Source organism: Pholis gunnellus, assembly GCF_910591455.1.
Source record: "Pholis gunnellus genome assembly, chromosome: 18".
NCBI classification, from domain to species: Eukaryota; Metazoa; Chordata; class Actinopteri; order Perciformes; family Pholidae; genus Pholis; species Pholis gunnellus.
The window spans coordinates 8,902,554-8,924,600 of NC_136545.1; the positions used below are offsets into that span (position 1 = coordinate 8,902,554).

General features: G+C 45.9%; 1 protein-coding gene across 1 annotated transcript in view; it reads right to left on the minus strand.

The window, feature by feature from the left end:
* tnksa (tankyrase, TRF1-interacting ankyrin-related ADP-ribose polymerase a) overlaps nt 1–22,047 on the minus strand; it is a gene marked incomplete at its 5' end in the record, with an annotated part of 65,914 nt that overhangs the window by 39,230 nt on the left and 4,637 nt on the right. Inside the window, 3 exons of the mRNA XM_079178739.1 lie at nt 46–121; nt 2,442–2,478; nt 17,829–17,924. Of these exons, the coding sequence (XP_079034865.1) occupies nt 46–121; nt 2,442–2,478; nt 17,829–17,924 (209 nt within the window). The remainder of the gene's footprint in view (nt 1–45; nt 122–2,441; nt 2,479–17,828; nt 17,925–22,047) is intronic.

The following is a 22,047-nucleotide window of genomic DNA, read 5'->3' on the forward strand; positions in this document are numbered from 1 at the left end:
AATTGTTTTGGTGTCAGCGACAGTATAGTTTTTTTTTCCTCTTACCTTGCGGCCGTCGCTGGCGTGGCAGTTGACGTTGAGGGGAGTGAGTAAGGCCATTAGCTTCTCCTCGTTTCCACTCCTGCAAATGTACACACACACACACACACACACACAAACACACACATTAGATAGAAAACATCCAACGCCATTGGAGGATTAGCACTGTTCCTCGCCAAGGAGAGTGTGGGGGAGAAAACGAGGAGGAATGAGATAAGAAGAAGATCTGCAGAAACAGACCGACATAAAGGAATGCTTCAAGGATGGATCGAAGTGTGTGTGTGTGTGTGTGTGTGTGTGTGTGTGTGTGTGTGTGTGTGTGTATGTGTGTGTGTTTTCTTCTAACCGCAACACGCTAAACAAATCTGTTAGAGAACAGCCATTTAGCCTAGCCGCGGTGGAGTTAAGACTTTGTTTATGTTGTTGAGCTGTGCTTCCTGGTTCCTAGGCTCACTGCCCTGGCATTGAGTGACCACCAGGAGAGTGTGTTGCCAAGGCAGCGGCCAGTCCGACCATCATCCCCGTGACAGCCGTAAAGGAAGACGCTGTCAGATGGAGAGAAAGGGATTATTCTTCTATTCTTCCTATGTTCCCTTCCTCTCCCTCTCTCCTTCTACTTTTGTTATTTTCGGTTAGTAGGTTGGTTGGTTGGGCCTCCCCATCTCTCCTCTCATTCTTCCTCCAACTACCATTACCTGCTGCTCTGCTCCCCTTTTACCCTCTCGCTCATCTAAGCTGTCCACCTTTACCCTCCTCTCTCCTCTCTCTTCTTCGCCACCTTAACCTACACTGCACTGCCTCTTAATTCCTTCCTCCCTTGTTTTTTCACCCCCCCCTCCCTTTTTGCTCAACTAGCTGCATCCTCCCGCTAGTAGCCTGACACAAGGGAGCCTTCATTTCGATGCAAGCATCCTGAGGATTTAACAGGGACGAAGGACACACAGTGGTGTGTGTGTGCTTGTCTGTTTCATAGATGTTTGGACAGCACAGCTCGGAATCTTTGAGTCAATTAACTATATGAATCAAAAGCAAGAACCCAAACATATAGGTACGCATTTTGGGCACTCTCTTGTTTGTCAAATAAAGGGGAAGCACTGAGCAGCGGATTGCCACCTTTGGACAGTCGCTGTGCAGCAGCTCGACTCTTCTTCTGCACCACTGTGTAAGGATGCTATCTGTGCCACAAATAAAATGGGAAAAAACGTTGTAGAAAAACAACTATATCCTATAATGTGTGGGAGTTATTTGACCGAACAACACACAAAAAAGAAGTTCCTCTGAAAAATGACATGGGGGATGAGCCAGTCAGCAGCTCAGCTGTGATAGAGGCACACTGGGTTCACAGTTCACACTTAAACAGCCTGCTGACCCCACAACACACTGGGGCACTGCTATGCTAAGCCAGCTGCTTCCTTGTGTGTGTGTGTGTGTGTGTGTGTGTGTGTGTGTGTGTGTGTGTGTGTGTGTGTGTGTGTGTGCGTGCCTGGGAGAGAGAGAGAGGCATTGAGCGCTCAGCCACCCACACACACACACGCACACATGACTAGTGTAGGAGCTGACTGTAAGTGTGTGTGTGTGTGTGTGTGTGTGTGTGTGTGTGTGTGTGTGTGTGTGTGTGTGTGTGTGTGTGTGTGTGTGTGTGTGTATGTGTGTGTGTGTGTGAGATGGAGGGAAAGAAGGAGCGAGTAATAAACCATTTGACACACAGAAATGCAAGTTGAAGGGAAATCGAAGGCGGCAGCAGATGATGGAATACAAACAAAAGAGAAGAAAGCTCGAGAGATGAAGAAACGGAGGGAGAAGAGAAGAAAGGAAAGAAAAAGGAAACAAGATAAGAAACGGAGGCGGGGGGGAGGGGGGGAGAAGGATGAGGAAAGGAAATGAAAGACAGTGAAAACAAGAAAGGGGAAAAAGGCAGAAAAAAGAAGGAATCCAGAGGAGGAAACAAGGGAAAAGGATGACAGAGTAAAAGACAGGAAATGAAGAGATGAAGAATGCAGAGAGGAGAGGAAGCAAGGAAAAACAAGGACCGGAAACATAAAACATAAGTGGATCAAAGAAGAGATGAAGAGGAGGTAACAAAGAAGTGAGAAGAGGGAAGAAGGACGAACATAAAAACAAGAACAAAAGAGAAAACGAGAGGAAAATTATGAAAATATGAAGAGGAAATGAGACAAAACAGTGGAAGCAGAGGAGAGTAAAGGGGACAAGGACAAACGTGAGGATGGGATGAAAAGGGAAAGAAAACAGAAACTGGAGAGGAGCAGAGAAGAAAGCAAGCATGGAAATAAGAGACGAGAACGAGGAAGCAGGGGAGGAAAGACATGAAAGGATGGAGCATGAAAGCAGGAAAAAGCATATTAAGGCGTAAAAACAAAGAGCGTGCAGAGTCTGGTACTCACCTCGCCGCCTCCAACAGCTCATCCTTCTTGTATTCACCTAGATGGTTGCAGAAGATCATAGTGTCAGACAAGTGGGCGCCAACACACACCGACCACACACACACACACATGATCAGCCCCACACACACACACATGTACAGACACACACACAGAGGAAGGATCTGTCCATTGGGGGAAGAAGACACCCTCTCTCTCTCTCTTTCCATCTCACCCCCCCCCCCCCTCTCTCTCTCTCTCTCTCTCTCATCCTCTCTTTCTCTGCCATTCTCGCTCAGTGCGCACCCCTCTGGCTCCGGTTGCCGTGGCGATGCGTTGCCGGCAGCGACCACAGCCCGTTCATTGTTTGGGCGACGAGCGGCGGACTGACAGGCGCTCTGCCTCTACCCGTCCATGTGTCCGTCCATCCCTCCCTCCTTTGCCGCGTTTGTCTCCCGTCTCCCGGCCGCCGCTCATACCGCCAACCATCTTCCCTTGTTCAGCAGCATTCTCTCTCTCTCTCTCTCTCTCTCTCTCTCTCTCTCTCTCTCTCTCTCTCTCTCTCTCTCTCTCTCTCTCTCTCTCTCTCTCTCTCTCTCTCTCTCTCTCTCTCTCTCTCTCTCTCTCTCTCTCTCTCTCTCTCTCTCTCTCTCTCTCTCTCTCTCTGCTTTATCTTTTTTTTTCTCCTCCTGTGGGCTCAGGAGGCGCAGTTACCATCACAAAACACAACAGAAATAAACAAACCCCTCCCCCTACCTCCGTCGCCCTCTCTCCAGCTCTCTCTCCCTCTCTAAGCCCCGCCCCCCCCTGTATCTACACACACACACACACATCTTCACATGTGTCTTTTCTGCCTGGGAAACAGAGAGGGGTGTGTGAGTGTGTGTGTGTGTGGGGATGGGAGTTCTTCTCAGATATGGAACCATTTTCTGTGTGTCATTACTGTAGCAGCAGAGGCAGAAATGACTCCGTTTTGTCCCGGACAAGGGTCAAGCTCCAAAAACACTGGATCCTACGCTTCCCCAGAATGCAACACACTAACGTCATCATGCCTCCGTCAACTGTACGCCACAGTGTACGGAGTGTGTGTCCGCCGGAGTTTTACGAGCTGCCATTTAAAAAAAGAATAATAATCTGGGTTGAGTCAATTAAAAGCGGCGAGACGAGATCCAACCGAGTAAGACTATCTTTGCAACTTCTACTCAAGAGTGCCTTCAGGGCTTATTCATGAAAACCAATATCTAACGTTGCCAGCACATTTACTCAATGCAGTTCATCTGTGAAAAGGGGCCAGAGGGAAAGAGGAAGGTATCAAATTGAAATAAGAAAAAAAAAAGAAAAAAATCAAAGGAAGATGGATAAGTAAAGGTGATACAGATAAATGGAAAGAGGATCGAGGAGGATGGGCCGTGTGTGTCTGACGGAGGGGTGTGGGGTAGGGTGAGGAGCGCAGAAGAAAGGTTAGAGAGAGGGGGAAGGGGGGGGGGGGAGGGGAGGGAGGAACAAAGGATTTGCAGATGAAAGAGAGAAGGGATGATTAGGGATCTAGAAACTGACATGCATGGATTTGACACAGTATAATTGGTGTTAGGGAGGCTAAGGCGGAACAGTCGGGGGAAGAAGAAAGGGGGAGACGGAGACAGGGGGGGGGGGGGGGGAGAGGTAGAAAAATATGAATACAAAGAGAGGAGAGAGAGAAACGTACAGACGCTAAATTAGATGATGTACTTTTCAACCAATTTGTGTACTGAGACAATCGCTTCACGCTACACACCCGACAGTCACGGTCCTTAAAGCTGCCGTATCATCATAATCATTAAAGTGCATCACAAACAAATATGTATTCATGTTTAGTATTATTTTCATTGGACTACGTTTCTTCCTCATGGAGATAAATAGGGAAGAGTTGGGAGGAAAGCTCAAAATCCGCACAGTGAACTTCATTCAGACTTTAAACATGTCATGACACTCTGAACTTCATCGCGTTTTGCCGTTTTGTCACAGTTGGAGTGGGCGGGGTCACCAGGGATACGCACCTCTCAGTGCAGAAGTGGCTTTCTAAACAACAACAAGAGAATATTTTAAGCGATTTCAATCCCACAGTTTTCACCCGTCAAACGTGCATTTCCACCTCCACGCGAAGTCTCTAAAGGAATCTAAAAAGGGAAAGATTTACTTCATGATTTATGACTGACGACAGGGAGGGGAGCGACTCGGTCCCCCGATTCAATCAGAGTGCAAACGTACACCTGAACAAAAACATATTCTATATCGCATATGTTCAGCTGAGTCTGCCGTCCTGCAAATGAACTGTAGCCAATACCAGACTTACTATTTGCTCGGCCGCAGTTTTGCTTCCAATATTATTCATGCTTTGAGAGCTGAAGTGATTGTGACTCAGCAGTTTGAATTAATTTCTCTCTCTCTCTCTCTCTCTCTCTCACACAAACAGCACGCGAAAACAAGGACGGGTTAGTACGGCTATTAATCTGCTGCCACTTTGCTCGACTACACTTCCCACACCACATCAAAACATAATCACACGTTTGACAAAGAAACAGGCGAATAACCGACTAACAAGAGAGACTTAGCAGTATTTTCTGACATACAAGACAATGTTCGGAGCTGTGACACTAAAATATGATCACCTTCATCATCACCACCAGGAGTCGCCAAATACATAAATTCTACCACATGCTATCCAAGAGTATGGTCCTTTAATGGATGGAAAACAATAAACAAGGTGACATAGACACTTATAATTTCCTCGCGACTGTACTTTAAGTCCATATCACGTGACTGGACCTGGTGCTGCCAGAATAAAATAATGTGTTCACACATCCCCTCCCTGGCGTGCGCGTTGAATAGGCCTAATGTTGGCGGTGACAACAGACGAGAGATGAAAAGAAACCACACGGAGGATGTGTGAAGGCGAGGAACTGACTCAACTTATCCCATAAGCTTAATGCAGCTATGTGGCATAAGACAGAGGAGGATGTGTGTATTTAAGTATGTATGAACACATCTGAGTCTGACTGCGTGCGTGTGCGTGCGTGTGCGTGTGCGTGTCGACAATCCTGCTGACTCCAAACAGAACAGACAAGGACAGGTTAAAGATCGGAACAGGCTCGCTGCCTCCTGAATGATGATACTGCGTGTGTGCGTGTGTGTGTGTGTGTGTGTGTGTGTGTGTGTGTGTGTCACTCCCTTGGCAGAGTGCAGTAGACACCGGCGCTCACCGTTTGAATTCAAATTGTTGTATGCTTGAAAGCATGTATTCCTTTGCATGCACATTAGTGTGCGTGTGTGTGTACATGCATGTGTATGTGAACGCAAGGGTGTGATTCCAGGGTCGTGGAAGTCAATGTCAAACCGTCACACTCCTATATATATCTTGACCATGCAGCAAGGACCTAGGGTTCTGTGTGTGCGTGTGTGCGTGCGTGCGTGTGTGCTTGTGTGTGTGTGTGTGTGCTTGTGTGTGTGTACTAAGTGGCTGTACAAGCACAGATGATGCTGACTGATGCTGACTGGACCATGAGTCGCCTCAGTGCCCAGCTGTCTGCTTGTGTACGTGTGTGTGTGTTTAAATCAAATATCATTTATTGTAGTAGCAGTTTATCTGCTGTTATACAACGTCTGGGCTTCGAGTCAGGAGTTGAGCGATCCACTTATAACCTCAGCAAGGTCGCAACTGCTGAGGCCGACCTGAGCGCGCTGAGACTAATCAAGGGTGTGTGGTGGGGGGGGGGGGGGGGGTGGGAAGGTGTGCGGAAATTATAAAAGAAGGTGTTTGTTTGGGGCCCCTTATGCCGACTGCCTCTGCGTACTTCACACACTCTCACCACTTCCACTGTGTGATTAATTGCTTCACGCAGAGCAGCAAAGAGAGATTAACTGTGTGTTTTTTTTTGTCCACCCACTCCATCCTCTTTGGGTTTGGTGAACCTAAGAAACTGGACGTTTTGGTCCGTCGAAACGTATTATACAATATCAGTGGACACGCCCAAATGGCTTTATTTGAACTGGGCAATTGAAAATTAAACTGGTCTGTGAAGCGGTAAACACAGGTTTATCGTTTTTCAGTGACTCCATTTGGACTCCAAGGGATTTGTTATAGTATACGTATACGCCCCATGTTGCGATAGTTCTGCAGAGCATTTTTGTGAGTCACTATGCCAGAGAGGATTCTGGATCCTGCTCTGATGAAAAACGTTTTTTTTTTCCTCCAACTCAAACTTCCTCCGTAGTCAATGTCCAAAATAGTGCGCCGCCCCGGAGGGCCCGTCGGTGTTCGGGATTAAACATCCAATGAGTTTAAACTTCTCCTTCCCTCTAAGCTTCTGTCTCTAACAGCTAGAGCAACACTGCCCCTGAGGGCTGCGAGAGGCCTTCCTGGATAACGATTACAAAAAAAACAAATGCTAATTCATGATGGTATCAGGAAAGGAGTTTGCATGCCTGCAAAAAAATAAAAAGCCACAACCCATCAGAATAGATTCCCTTCACTGTTCGTTAAACAGATACAAAAGGACAGGAAGGAGGTCGGAGCACCCACTCCTCCTCCTCCTCCTCCTCCTCTTCCTCCTCCTCCTCCTCCTCCTCCTCCTCCCAGGAGAAAACAGCAAAAAACAGCAGTTAGCCGAGGACAAATTAATATGGATAAGATTAGATCATATTGCAGCTGTCCTGAGTGAGGCACACAAACGGGAGTCACGCAACAACACAGGAGAAACAAACCAGTTCCTCAGTAGTCCGCCACACACACACACAGGTCGGTCCAGCCTGCTCTGCACAATGACTCACGGCAGACAATGAAAAACAAATCATTGCAATTGATATGTCAATATTGTCACGATTTGTCTCCCTTTTAAATGGAAAGGTGATCCAATGGAGAACACTCATCATTTCGTACGTAATTCAGTCCAATACTTTTGTATTCCTCAACAATCTATAGGAGAACGTGTAAAAGTGTAAAGCGTTTGATGCGAGGCAACCATGGCTACAAAGAAGACAACAAACAATTCAGCAAACTCTCAAACAGGACGGCCAACGCCGTTTTCGATAAGTGCATTTCAAGCAAAGCGTTAGCCCCGGCTTCAGGCGTCCAATCAGATCCTTTCACTTTTGCCGGAAGGTTTCCGCATTCCAGGAGATACAGGTCAGTACTTGGTTTCTTTACTTTTCTTTTTTTTTTACTTCATTAACCAAATTCTGTCAGTCTCCTCTTGCACAGTGGCCGACTGGCCTCGCTAACTCTCTCCGTGCTGTGGAGCTGTGCAGCCGTGTGGAAAACTAGGCAATTTCAGCTGCAGGAAAATGTCCTGAATGGGGTGAGGGAACACACACACACACGCGCACACGCACACGCTTTGTTTTGCGCCTCTTGCTGGGTCATTTTGGAAATAGGGCTCGGGCTCATTCATCACTGGGGACCAATCGAACAGCAGTCATCATGGTAATCAATGAGCATGTCACCGATAAGGGGAGGAAAGCTACACACTTGGCCTCGCAGGCACAGGAATTCACATTTCCTCCCTCCCTCCCTCTCCCTCACACACACACACACACACACACACCTACATGCACTCTAAAGTGCACACAGGTGCGAGATTGCCTTTGCTCCCGCTGCATTAGAAGGACGAAGCCTTCGGAGCAGCTACAGCGGTTCTTTGTCTTCATGATTAGGCTGTTAACGTACACACCGATCAGAGCTCCCCTCTCTTCCACTTGCTTGGCATTGACGTGACGTCGCATCAATTCATCTCTCTGTTCTGTCTGTCACCCGGGCCAATAAGCATCTTCATCTTTTCCCCTTCAAAATCGCTTTCACTCTGTGTATTTGTTCCCTTCCATCGACATCTAATCTCCCCCCCTCCTCCCCTCATTCTTCGACTTTCTCTCCCGTCTCCAGTCCCCTCTCCCTTGTTCTGTTAAATCTCTCATCACTTTCTTCGCTGGCCCTTGTGTGAGAGAGAGAGACGGCTCATTTTCTGCTATGTTAAAGCTGCCTGCCCACCGCGGACCTCTCTTCAAAGCGACAATTTTTCTCTTTTTCTCTTTAGTCACAACAGAGTGGAAGCGCTTGATGACAGCATGCCTTCAACACACAGCATGGCGGGAATACAGTTTTAATGGAAACACACACACACAAACGCAATTACTGTCAAAGTACACCACGCTTCAAACTCTTTTTTCACTAGTCACGTAGCAACAGCAGGAGGACAAACGCTTCCCAAAGCTTCTGTTGGGCAGAGCTTCAAAAGCAGTGCAGGGTGGACACAAGCCCTGATTGATTCCAAGAGATGATACGAAATTGGATTTGTACCAGTTCTGACAAGACGACAGGACACTGTACAGAACGGCGAGAGTATTTGTATAGCACATTTCATCCAAGTGCTTAACACAACGGTAAAAAAAAAAAGCTCTTCCATTTCGTCAGATAATCGCAAAAAGGGGGTGAGGCAGGGGAGTGACGAGGGGAGGATTTGGAAGGGCGATGAGTTGGTTGTCGGCACGTTGACGTAGAAGCTGCGCCGCTTTTGTCTTCCTGGAGCCCTGACCGCTGTGTGTGAGGGTGCGTCATATTAGGCCTGGCCGACGGGTGTCGCAGGCTGACCCAATCATGGACGGTCAGTTCTATGACTTCAGACGTGTTGGGGTAGAGGAATCTGAGGACGTGGTTGGTATTGGAAGAGTTCGGAATACGGTTCGTAGTCTGAGTAGTATTGACCAATCACATTCCCGAGCACATTCTCTCTGAAGATTTTGTTGTTGTTGGTCCAAAACTAAACAAAGATGGAGGCAACAGGTGTTCACTTCTCAAGGCCAAAGTTAAAAGTGGCTCCAGGTGTCAAGTCTCTCAATCTGAAAGATGTTCGGCACCAAAAATCACCTGATGGACGCTGCTATCCAGAAGCCTGAGCCACCGCGTTAACTGATAAGCCACGCCCACTACCTGCCAGACAAAAAGAAAGAGGGAACAGCTAATATGACCTAACTCTGGGTCATGTATTTAGCGATGAAAGTCTGCTGAACCTGATATCCCTCCGTCGACCACAACCAAAAGTTACATAATTGATCTTTCTCCTTAGATGCTTCATTCCCAATCATGGCTTTTCTTGCCTCGTCCTGTTGGCATATAGTCTTCATAACTCTCTTTTGTCTGTTCTCATCAGCATCCATCACTATTTGTGTTTCATGGAGATTTATTAACAGTTCAAACCTGTTTTTTTTATTGTTTTACTGTCAGGGGTGACCGTGGTCTGTGTTTGAGTCTGGCCGTCCGCCAGATGTCCGGGGGTTGAAGGCTCAGCAGAAGCCGTAAACGTCGCCCCGCGTGGGAGCACAGCCTTGCACTTTGTCTTCGAGTTTTGCACCGAGATTATCCATGACTTCACCGTTTCAGTTCCAATAAGTCATGGTGTCATTTAGCTGTCCATTTAAATGGGGTCGAGCGGAGTTGGGAGACATTGGGAGTTGCAAAGATTCTTGTTTCGAGTACTGCAATCCTCTTTATTAATTCATGGCAGCCTGTGCACTTCATAAATGCAGATGAGCACTGAGACGTGGTGTAGTCCGGGACACTGCTGTCAGTAGTCCAGTCAGTTGCTGTTTGGGAGGCAGTTGCAAGTCAATGATTGCGACCCAGAATTTCGGTCATAAATTATTCTGCAAATGAACGTTTGAACTCAGAAAAATAATATATAATGATTTAGATGTGACCGGGAAACACCCACAAAGTAAAAGTGCAAGGAAAGTAGCAAAAATATTATCAAAATGACAAAGAGTAGAGGATAAATGAGCATCTGCAGTGTGGCAAAGCAGTACGATTGAAAGCAATTTTATTCTCTAGAGACTATTTTTTCTCTCCATCTCGTATCAGCACATCCTTGTAGGCAAAGTTTCTTTGTCGGGGACAGCCTATTATTGCCATCTGTAACTCATTCCTGAGGATGAAAAGCTAACCATGACAAGACAACAGGGGGATTCTTGACAAAAAAAAAACTCCAGAGTGTTCAATCTTGTTTAATTCTGCAATTGTTCACTCAGCCTCTTCAAGTTCTCCACGCTCTGCCTTCGTGACAGAATGGAGACGAAGAAAGATCCAAGTTGCAGCCGGACACGGAGCTGAAAAACTTCCACCACCTGGGGAAGACGTACTGTAACTGTCAAATCTGGAAGCTAACCAGAGCGACAATGTTTTTCGACTCAAATAGCAAATATTGTCCCGTCTCCGACGTCGAGTTCTCTTCGAGACAGTTCTCAAGTTCCCAAGTTTGACGTCCAAGTGTGAGGCCAACTTTGACATGTTGTTGAAGTGAGACCGATGCTTTGTTTTTTTTCAGTCCAGGAAATTGGGTTGCCTCTAAAACTGAAAATGTGCAAACATGCTTTACAGAATGAATACGCTGACAATGAGTTAATTGATTGTCATGGGGCAACTAGGTCATTGCTTCAGAAAAAAGTAATAGGATGTATCAAGGAAAGGTAATTGGAGCATATAGCTCACATTTAGAAGATAAATGTGAGCTATATGCTTTAATGGATTTAACCACACTTTAATTATGATGATAGTTAATGATGAAAGGGCGTACATTTTATAGTTATTTAATACATTTGGCCAACGCATCAGTAAATTAATGGTTCTGAATATTGTTTCTTTTTTTTTTTTTTAATGAACGCATGAATGAATTTAATGAATATAAAGCACGTTTGATAATGCTGGGCACATAGCAGACAAGGCCGGCAATTAAAAAAGGAGATAATCTTCCATATCTCTCGTATGAAAGGGGGGCAACACAACCTCACAAAGACACCGACAACTCACGGAATGTGAAACCTCACACTGGATGCCAGACTGGCTATCCTGCCATCTGGTTGGCACTTAACCCGAAATAAAAAAAAAAAGCAACGTGACACATAGTGCAACTGAAATAAAGCCGATTTGTTCGTATCAGAAAGGGAATGTGTTAAAGACACATTAATACAAGAGAGGCCAAAGGAATGAGAAAGTGTGTGCGTGTGTGTTGACTGAGGTCCAGAGGGGAGAATTGATCTCTCTGAGGCTCAGAAGCAGCTAGTCTGTGAATACCAATCAGAGGTAATTAATAGCAGCTAATGGACTCTGTTTCTCACTCTCTATGTGCTCGTCTCTCTTCCGTCTCCATTTATCTTTTCCAGTGTTTCTCTCTCGCTCTCCTTTTTATGACACCGCAGCAATGAATTATTCTCTTCTTTATTTACCGTCCCAAGCTACGGGCTCACAGAAAGACATTGCAAACGTCCATAAAGCAAAGAAATTAATAACCTTCTCCTATTGGCTGATGGGTGGTGCCAGACGATGCTGTACCATGTGGACGGGGTTTTCTTCTCCGTTTGAAGTCGGCAAACAGAATGGCTGTCTTGAACCGACACCGGTATGTGCGGCAAGAGAACAAAACGCCACGTGTACCAACAGTGGGTGAGGTTTACTTACTTCTGGAAGACTAAAGTGCATCTAGGCCACGTCCAAATCCACTTTTGTTAGTTAAATGGCGCATAATGTTGGCGCAAAGGCCAAACAGGTCTTATTTAGTCTCTAAATTAAACGCAGGTGTGTTTTGAAATGTCACTTCCCATTCCCTTTAAAAGCTTGATGCTGCTGCACCTGGGGCCTTGCTTTTTTTTTCTTTGAATAAAACCTGTGTTGCTTTACATAACGTGGTTTGTTTCCTATTTGGGACAAAAAACAAACAAAGATATGAGAGTTTAATACCAAAGATGCAGACAAAACCCCCAATGAGAGCTTAATACCTGTGACACAAGTCCATGAGAGATTATCACATAAGTTACCTCTACCAGTTCATTTGCATATAGCTTATGTTTCACCAGTTTGTGTGGTTCGTAGGATCTCAAAGTAGTTGTCTGAAATTTTAGTGGAGAAACCACCTTAGTTTAGAAGATAAGTCGATTATAGATTTGCAGTGATGTTGATCACCAACCTCCACCTTACAACACCGAATGCAGGTACCACGCTGAAACGGCTAATCTACATGTACAGCATAGGCTGAAATAACACCGGGATCATGTTACCCTCAAGAGATCTAAAGCGGATGAGGCGGATTGAGACATTTCGAGTGAGGAGCAGAAAGAGAATAAACGACAAATGTCAGAGGGAAAAGATGGAGAGGCCGATTGGTATGGAGCTCGAGACGGTTGAGAGACAGCAGGGGGCAAAGGGACAAAGAGTATAGACGACGTGTCAAAGGGAAAGATCGACGCCAAGGCTGGTGGCAGGACGAAGGGGCGGATGGGGTACATGCTGTACTTGCAAGCTCATTACACAACGTCGTAATTGATGAGTGACGAAAAGGAAGCGACGGAGCTACGACGGGGAGAAAAGGAGAGAATTGTCAAGGGCAGAAACAACTTGATGAAAGTGTCCTAATCACTGCTTGCATGGCCAGAGGAAGATCAATCACTGACGACAGGAAAGACGGCTTAAAGTAAAAATCCCTCCCGGTGATCCCTTTGTTTCCCGAAGTTAGCTCTTCTGTGGCTTTTCACATCATTACCGTGCGTTTCTCTCGATTACTTATATGCAGTCTGATATTCGGGATTTCTGGGAATCTTCCCGGCTTTTGGAGAAGAAAAAAAAAAAAAACTGACGTTGGTTGAGGAACCTTGACGGTTATCTTCTCTTAGCGTGAAGGCTGGAAGCTGGAGGAAACCGCTATCCTGGGTCCGTCCAAAGGGTAGCAAAACCCACCTACCAGCAGCTCTAAAGCTCACCAGCGGCCAGCTTTTCGCTCGGTTTTCGAACAACTTAAAACACTTCGATTTCGTTTTTAGCGCTCATCATTATCCTGTTATTTGACACTTGTTAGTCACGAAGTCTCTATTTGAGACCACTGTGTATCCTGTGAAATATTTTGTACGTCGAAACACTAAATAAGCAAAATACAAAATTTGTGTTGCATTCCTCAACACTGACGCAGCACCATGAATCGGATCGAAACACAGCAGCTTCACTCCAACATGTGATAAATGTGAGCTCCGGTGTTTAGCTCCAGGAGCCAGTAACCATCTAGCGATAGGCTAATCGCACAGCAAATCTGTGCATGCCGTCCTTTGTAGCCCGATAAGGAACAACATCATTAACTTGAAACTCTCTAGGCTTTTGCACCGCAAAAGGCACAACACAATAAATGATTATTAACCTTTTTAAGCAGAATTAAATGCGCATCTATTGCGCCACTTCTATTGAAACCGCAGATTGTGACGGGTAGTATCGCGCATACAGATTTCAATGAGCTTGAAATCCATTGAAACCGTACCCGGGCCTCTGGCGTCGAATGTCACAGTTGTGCTTGTGAGTCCGACCCCTTGTCGTGGTTGTGAACGGCGGTTTCTCATACTTGCAATGAACTGAACCGCAAGAGTGTTTCTGCTGAGAGAGGCACATCTGAGAGGCGTCTGAGGATTTAAAGAAAAAGCCTGACAATCAACACCTCCCTGCGATATACGAATATACGAAAACCTTGCAGACTAATGACGCCTTTCTGACTGATATGCAGTGTGAGAGCTATCCAAACCCAATTCATATCAAATAAATTGAAAAAAACAAACAATTATTGTGTCCTGTTTCGAAGCCCCAATAAAACAAATCTAATTCTCTCCCGTCTTTCGGTTCCCCATCTCCAAGTACAGGATCATTTCTGAGAGCACTTTGTTGGATGTGGCAGAGCAGTAGAGCTTATTTATGGGTCAATATAAACTTCCATCACCGCCGACTGAAGTTGAAAGCTGTGCCGGGGCTGCAGCAGAGATGAGGAATAGAGCAGAACCTCTAAATCGTAGAGCGTATAGGACCAAAGAGAAAAGGCTAATGCAGGGTGTCTCTGTGGAGGGTTGTACACTTTCTACAAATACAAACACTCGTATGTTCATATTTACACTGTTGAAGGGTTGGGGGGGGGGTTTCTGGAAAGATCGTTTAAAGACGCGGCTTGAATTTTCGGCCACTTTTACCAAAAACCTGACCACGTCGGCGATAATGAAACAGTCTTTAAGAGACGATGCGTTAAATGCATCACCGCCAACAGTAATTAGAACAGTGGAATCACTCCTGGGTGAAGAGACAATGTAACAGGACGACGGTTTAGGTAATTAGTGCCGGCCATTAAGAGGATAATTCGCGTTACTTAACGAGGTGCGGTAAATTTGTCAAATCTGATGCACGGGCGGAATGCTGAACGACCGCCGCAGGAAGGGGGGGGGGGGGGGGGGGGGGGGGGGGGGGGGGGTCACCGCGCTGGTGTTGTGGATCAACCGGTTTCCCTGTTAACTGCTCGTTTTCACCCGAATGCACCGGCGGATGCCTGTGGAAACGGCAGATGTTGAAGACGCCAGATGATATTTAGCGGCCCCTCGTTAATGTCTTACTGTTGTCTTTTGCATTAACATTTCAAAAACACACCCATCTGCTGCTTTTGGAGGCTTGGACTTTAGCTAAACGATGAACATTCAGTCCCATGTTTTTACGTTCTAACCACTGCGCTCTATCTACACTCATCGTGTGGCGACACTCTGACCTGCCAGTTTCACAGAGAAGACCCTTTGACATGCCACAGCGGAGAAAAGCACAGCTAATTAATAACCTCAGGTAAGGCTGCATTCCAAGTTAGGTCATCCAGTGCTGGTGTTACGCATGCCTGCTCATTGGCATGGGCTTAATGAATCACCTGAATGGAACACAGCCATTATTAGTGTTATTAATTACACCCGTGCTTTGAACTATGACAAGTTAAAATGTCTTGAAAAATGTCAATTTCAGCCGCTAATTTATGGAAATTAAAACGTGTTTTAATCCCAAAGCCCTTGTTTCCATTATAGAGCTTTAAGATGCAATGGGGGCATCATAAATCTGCTTAAAAAGTATTTCCATTCAAAAAATAAATCAAGGTTCCGTAGGTCACTGGTGAGGTAAGACAAAAACCTGCTCGCAGAGGACTGTAATGTGTGAAGGCAGCTGCAGCCCACTGAAGCTAATTCTAGTAGATTCTCACAGGTAAATTGGCTTAAAAAGGTCCAGTGTGTGAGATGTTGGGGAATCTGTTGTTAGAACATAATACATACATAACTATGTTTTTATTAGTGTTCAATCACCTGAAATAAAAATGATGTTTCGTTCCCTTAAAATGAGCCGTTTATATCTACATTTGGAGCGGATCCTCTTCACAAAGTCCTCCGTGTAGCACTGCAAAGTTTCTACAGTAGCCCAGAATAGACAAATTGGACAGTTTCTGGCTCTAGATGGGAATGTTTGCTATTTCGCATCACCACAGTTCTCCTACTCACATGTTTTGAGAAGCATCATATTTTTCTATATCGAGGCAGATTTATGGACGTATAACAGTGGATGAACATTTGGACAGATGAGGATAATGTCTAAAAGTGTGTGCGTCATGTTTGAGCATTCAGCTTTAAGTTAAGACTTTCTCCCTCACTTCAAATCCCCCGCGTCACCATCCCCCCAGAGGAGATACCCCTCACAGTTTGAGCCATCTTGATGTCAATTAACAAACACAGCATAGCTGGAGCTCTAATTTGTAAGCAGGACTGTGTTTGAGTCCGTCTCGGGCAATTTGTTGTTTACACTATTAGCCGCCTTGAGTCACTACACACACACACACACACACACAAGAATAAGTCTGCAATGTTTGGTTAACATTTTCTATCACAAACAGACTAAGATCAATTACTCCTCTGCTAAATCACCAAGCTTTACTGCCCATGAATCGCATTTCCATGACAGCTTTATTGTAAAACTTGTATCACGGCCGGTACCGAGATGGGGTGAAGGGGGATAACTGCAAAATATGCAGCGATGTTCAATAACCTGGCGCCCGAACAACCTCATTTCAATTCCAGCGGGCAAGGACAATGATTTTTCACAGACTGGCTGCGGCGAATATATCGTCCACATGTTTTGCCGCCGTGGTATCTCGCCGTTTATCTCATTTAGCGCAGGCGGGATTGATGGGAATTGGTGATGTAACGCGGTGTAAATGGAGGAAGCTTTGCAAGGCAAAACTAAAATAAGAGGATTCATTTAGTTCAATAAGAACCGTGTCTTTCAAACGTTCCCCCCCATCTGAAGAGAAAGTGAGATAAGGACTCATAACTCATACGCCAACTCATGCACAGACAATACAGCACGAAGAAGAACGTCAAAAGAGAAGACGCAAAGTGCTGATTTGCAGAAACATGAAACAAAAATCAGGCTGGAAAACACACACAAATTTAATCTGTGTCTGTACTTTCAGCTGTCTAACCAAGGAGAAAATGAAAAGAAATATACAAACAATTAAAAGCCATTTTTATTAGTGACTCATATAAAGGCCGTAACTGTGTCCAAGTGGTTCCTCTACCACTGAATAGGTGTACTGGGCCCTGCCGCCTTTAAGGGCTTTTTTACAATGAAAGAACCAGCAGTCTGAGTTTCACCGCAGAATTTTAGTGTTCCATGTTGGCCACTAAAGCACTCTTTTTTTTTTTTTTGCCTGTAAGGCCTCTTTCTGCAGCCTAAACCAAAGTGGAATGATGAGGAGGAGGAGGAGGAGGAGGAGGAGGAGGAGGAGGGTGGGTGTGGGGTTCTTACAGTTTTTAAACGGCATTTAAATGTATTTTCAATTTGTTGTGGTTTGCAGCATTGTGCTGCGTTAAAGAAAACACTGCTCAGTCAAGGTCTGCTGTGTCATTGTGCTGGTTATTCCTCGACTTTTCAACAGCACATGATGGGAAAGGAAGGAAGGAAAGGAAGAAAAGAAAAAAGAAAGAAAGACGGAAACAAACAAAGAGCAAAATCCAACACAGAGAGTGAGTTTATTGAGTAGCTGATCAATGAGTGCAGCCTCAGCCAGAAGAATGAGAAGAAATAGGAAAGCGGAGACACAAACACCTCTGACCCCTGATTATTGGATAAAGGCGAGGCCAAACAAAAGAAAAATGCAAAGGAATGACCGATGTGCGTACAAGCCTTTGGACACAAAGACTGAATAACATGCGTGGTGAGCACATGAGCGGAGCACAGCCTTGCAAAAAAATAGTGAAGGTGATAGATTGACGGAAACAAGAGGCAACACTGCTTGCAGCCTTGGACAGAATGAAATGAATGTTTGGGGGAACGGTGTATGTGCAACCTGTTAACATTAAGATAGAAGTGGGAAAAGTGCAGCCCGTAAGGAAAAGGCAGAAAGAGAGAGGAACAGCAAAGAGGAAACTGAGAATAGGAAAGACAAACAAACCCTATCTGCAACAAAAAATACAGACGTGTACAGACCTCTGTGTGTCTCTGTGTGTGTGTCTGTGTGTGTGTGTGTGTGTGTGTGTGTGTGTGGCATTTGACAGACAGGCGGGGACACTGACCTGTGAGGACGGCCTTGGCAGAGGGTTCGGCCAGGTCCAGGGTGGACTTGCCGTCGGTGTTGCGGATGTTGGGGTCGGCTCCGTGCTGCAGCAACACTGTACAACAGGGCAGACACAGACAGTAGCTGAGCTCCTGGACTGACAAGCAAACTCCCCGACACACACCTTCCCTTAGTCCTAGTCCTCCTCCTCCTCCTCCTCCTCCTCCTCCTCCTCCTCCTCCTCCTCCTCCTCCTCCTCCTCCTCCTCCTCCTCCTCCTCCTCCTCCTCCTCCTCCTCCTCCTCCTCCTCCTCCTCCTCTCGCTGCTCCTGCTCCCGCCGCTGAACCACATCCGGCTCCGTAAACTGCTCTCCCCGGACCTGCTCCTTTCTCTCCCACTTGCTCCTCTGCTATCCCTCCTCTTCCTCCACCTCTGCCTCCTGCTGCACGTCCTGCTTCACATTTCTCTCCTCCTCCTCCTCCTCCTCCAGCCGCTCCACCTCCTCCTCCTCCTCCTCCTCCTCCAGCCGCTCCACCACCTCCTCCTCCTCCAGCCGCTCCACCTCCTCCAGCCGCTCCACCTCTGTTGCTAGCGCTGCTCTCTCGGCTGCCCCTGGCTGCCTCTGCCCTGCGAGCCATGCCGCTGATGTAAACAGACATGCCACAACAACAGCAGCGAAAGCTACGCTACGCCACGCCGCCAGACAAACGGCAGACCTCGCAAAAAGCGGCGACGTGACCGGCTGCAAAACACAACAACACCTCCATGGAGGAGCGCGGGAAGCCTGTGAAAAGGAATTAGAATGAGTGAGGAAAGGAGAGACGGGTTGCCACGGCTGGTCGAGGCAGCGAGCAGCGACGAGGCAGTGCGAGTGGAGAGACTCTCGCCTCTCCGACTGACTGAGCGATGCAGCGGAGAGCGAGATGAGAGGAGGGGGGAGGAGGGGGTGGGAGGGGAGGGATGAGAGGATGGGAGAGGTAGAGGACGAAAAGAGGGGAGGGAGAGCAAAACAAACCGAGAGTGTTTGTGTGCTTGAGAGGGAGAGAGAGGGAGAGAGAGAGAGAGAGAGAGAGAGGGGGGAGTAGTAAAAACGGTGGAGAAGAGGAGAGGAGAAATGAGGGGGAGGAAAAAGAAATGAAAAGGAGACAAGAGGGAAAGGGAGAAGAGAATAGAGGAGATGAGAAGCAGGGGAGGAGAAGAGAGGAGAAATGAGAGGAAAAGGGAGAAGAAATTAGAGGAGAGGAGAAGGGGAGGAGGAAAGGAAAGGAAAGGAAAAGAGAGAGGGCAGAGTCATGCGACTACTGAACAGGTATGAGCTGAATAACAAACTGCCTGCGCTCAGTGTTTTTTTTGGTTGTTTTTTGTGGTAAATACGCTCTTTTGAGGGCTCTAATGTCAACACTCTCACCGCCGTCCTCTCCATCGCACTTCCAACTGTTGTGATTGCGGAGCAGTTCCCGGTGCTCGTGCCCTTTGAACTTGTGTGGATCTCATAACTACTCCGCTTGAAACCCGACAGAGAGGACGGTAGAGGAGGAGGATAACCGGGCTTGCGTGTATTGATTGTGTGTGTGTGTGTGTGTGTGTGTGCACATGTATGCGTGCGCGCATACATGCACCTCTGCCCTAGCACTGACGTAGACCTTAGTCACCCCGCCACAACAATATGATTTAGCTCTGCACCAATGCTACACACACACACACACACACACACACACACACACACACACACACACACACACACACACAACAGGGAGAGGATAAAGATATGTCAATAGCGAGGCAGAAAGAGAAATGACGGCACTCACACATGTATACGGGTTAGAGTGGTTCACAAATCCAGACTGTACCGCTGTTTCCGAATAATTTAGCTTGTCAACTTCTAATTTGGCGTTGTCAGTTTTGTCTCTAATGGGCACCACTTTTCAGTAATACCTTCTAGAGCCCTCTCTGGACAACCTAAATCCCACTTTTTTTTGGATAGGATTAGTTTTCCGGATAATGTCAGATTTGCAGCAGTTATTTGACGACTGTCCAATTAGTAAGTAACTTCGGGACATGTTTTTGTTTTCTTAGCGTGTCTATACTGTGTGGTGTTCAAAAGGGGAAACTGTAAAGTGCTGCTGAAGAATAAAAGTCAAATAGCAGGCAGGCAGGTTCAATATATTAAGTATTTTTATGTCAAGATTGATTTTTTTTAACACTTTTAGATCACATCGCCGGTCATGTTGTGCTCCTATTTAACCATGTATGCAAAAAAGGCACAAAAGATCTCCTTCATATTTTTATAACATCCAACCATCTTTTTTTTTCTCTAAAACTAAAAAAATATGACATGCGCTTACGTATCAATATCATGACATCCATGCATGAATCTTTATGGGGGTTTTTTTTAGGGCTCCTTGCCTTTAATGTATAGGTCCAGTAGCTGTGTATCGCGCTACACTCTAAGCCCGCCCACCTTTTAGCGGTCCAATCAAATCCCTCTTTTGTTTCACTGGGGAATAGAAGCTAAAGAGGCTCTAACTTCTGTTTCACTGGGGCTTCAACACTTCCTGCAGCTCCTTCACAGTAAAAGCCTTTCTGTGAATATATAATATTAGTTGGCCTAAATATACATTTCGACATTTTTAGTGGCACAGTTTGCACAAGCGAACACTTGGACAAAGAGCTAAAGGCACTGATTTGGGCAAACGTAAAAAAAACGTAAAAGAGATAAGGAACACTTTTTTTCCTGTGCTGCTGCTTTTAGTGCAAACTGAGCCTACAAATAAATGCATTAAACATGACAGCATCATATCGTAATTTAACCAATGCACCTTTGTTATCCTGCCACCTAACAGAGGCCTTAGCAAGTTAAACTAAAACCCCTGGACGAGGCATATCGCAAGTCATTTCAACCAAATAATAAATAGTGGACCCTTAATAACACACGTACATTCAAAAAGCAGGGGTTTGAGGTTATGAGTGATTATGCTTAAAGTACAAAAACCAAACAACGTTGACATCTGCATTGACATCTCATTAACCTTACTGACATCTGGGTGGAGTCTCAGTTGGCCTCTGATCGTATGGATAACCAGTGAAACGAGAACATTGGAGAGCTGAGGGACACCGTGTACTGAACAGACATTTATGGAGGCGGCGGATTATTAAACTCAGAGCCAATCGTATGGCTGCTTTAGGATTTCCAAGATCTCCTTATCCCAAGTTTGTTGATGAGATTTTCTCCAGACCTCGAGCTCGCGTCGGTCCGGCAATAGAAGATTAACTCCTTACTCCAGTTGCGTGAACACCAACGAAGAGGATAGAGCGTCCTTCGTGCCGAGCCGCAGTTACGGATGAATCAGACTTTGATTAGACTCTCACTCTGCTGCCAAATCGCTAACCTGGCAGGACGACAGGCCACCAAAACTCTGTCCAATCAGCAAGCGACAAGAGGTCAGGTGGTTTTTGTTTACGTGCCTTGGTTTGCTTGTAACTGTGTCGTTAGGACAGGAAATCAAAACTAAAAAAAAAGCTATGAAGTCAGTTTTCCTTTTCTGATTAACACCAGAGAAAAGAGGCTAAATGCTGTGATGGCGAAGACCTGGTTCAAAATGGACATTTTAAAAAAAGGAAACGTGTTGTTGCCATGTCCTCAACAATATCACCGATTCAAACAGGAATATTTCCCTACAAGTCCTGTTTACTCAACATTATTGCGGACCATTTGCCACAGGACTTTTCTTCTGCATCCGTTGGTTTCAGATCGTCGTCGTAAACTATGAAAATCAACTGTCAGGGACACACAACACTGACATGCACAACATATCAAGTGGGGATATATATGCCAGTTTCTCAAATTAAAAAAAAATCTGTGGTAGCCAATAAGTGACGGCAGCAACCCCAGCATCCTTTGCAAGAGCATCCAAGTCTTTTTTATTTCTAAATCCCTCTTACCGGATCCAGCTTCTTAACTGCACAAACTTGTCGTAAAATCGCTGTTTACAGCCTGATGAATGCCACCTTCACATGAGGAGGTGCGTGTTTGTGTGATTTAATCGTAAGGATAATCAATATCCGTAAATCGCTATATACGGCTTCCTGTTCTGCTTCAGGAAGGAAGGAGAAGAGCTAAAAAAAAAAAACCCGTCTTGCTTTAGCAAAGCGGTTCGTGGTCAAGATGGTGAGACAGTCACAGAGATGGACACTATAGAGTCGGTCAGTGTTTTCTGGGGACACACTGTTGTTAAATT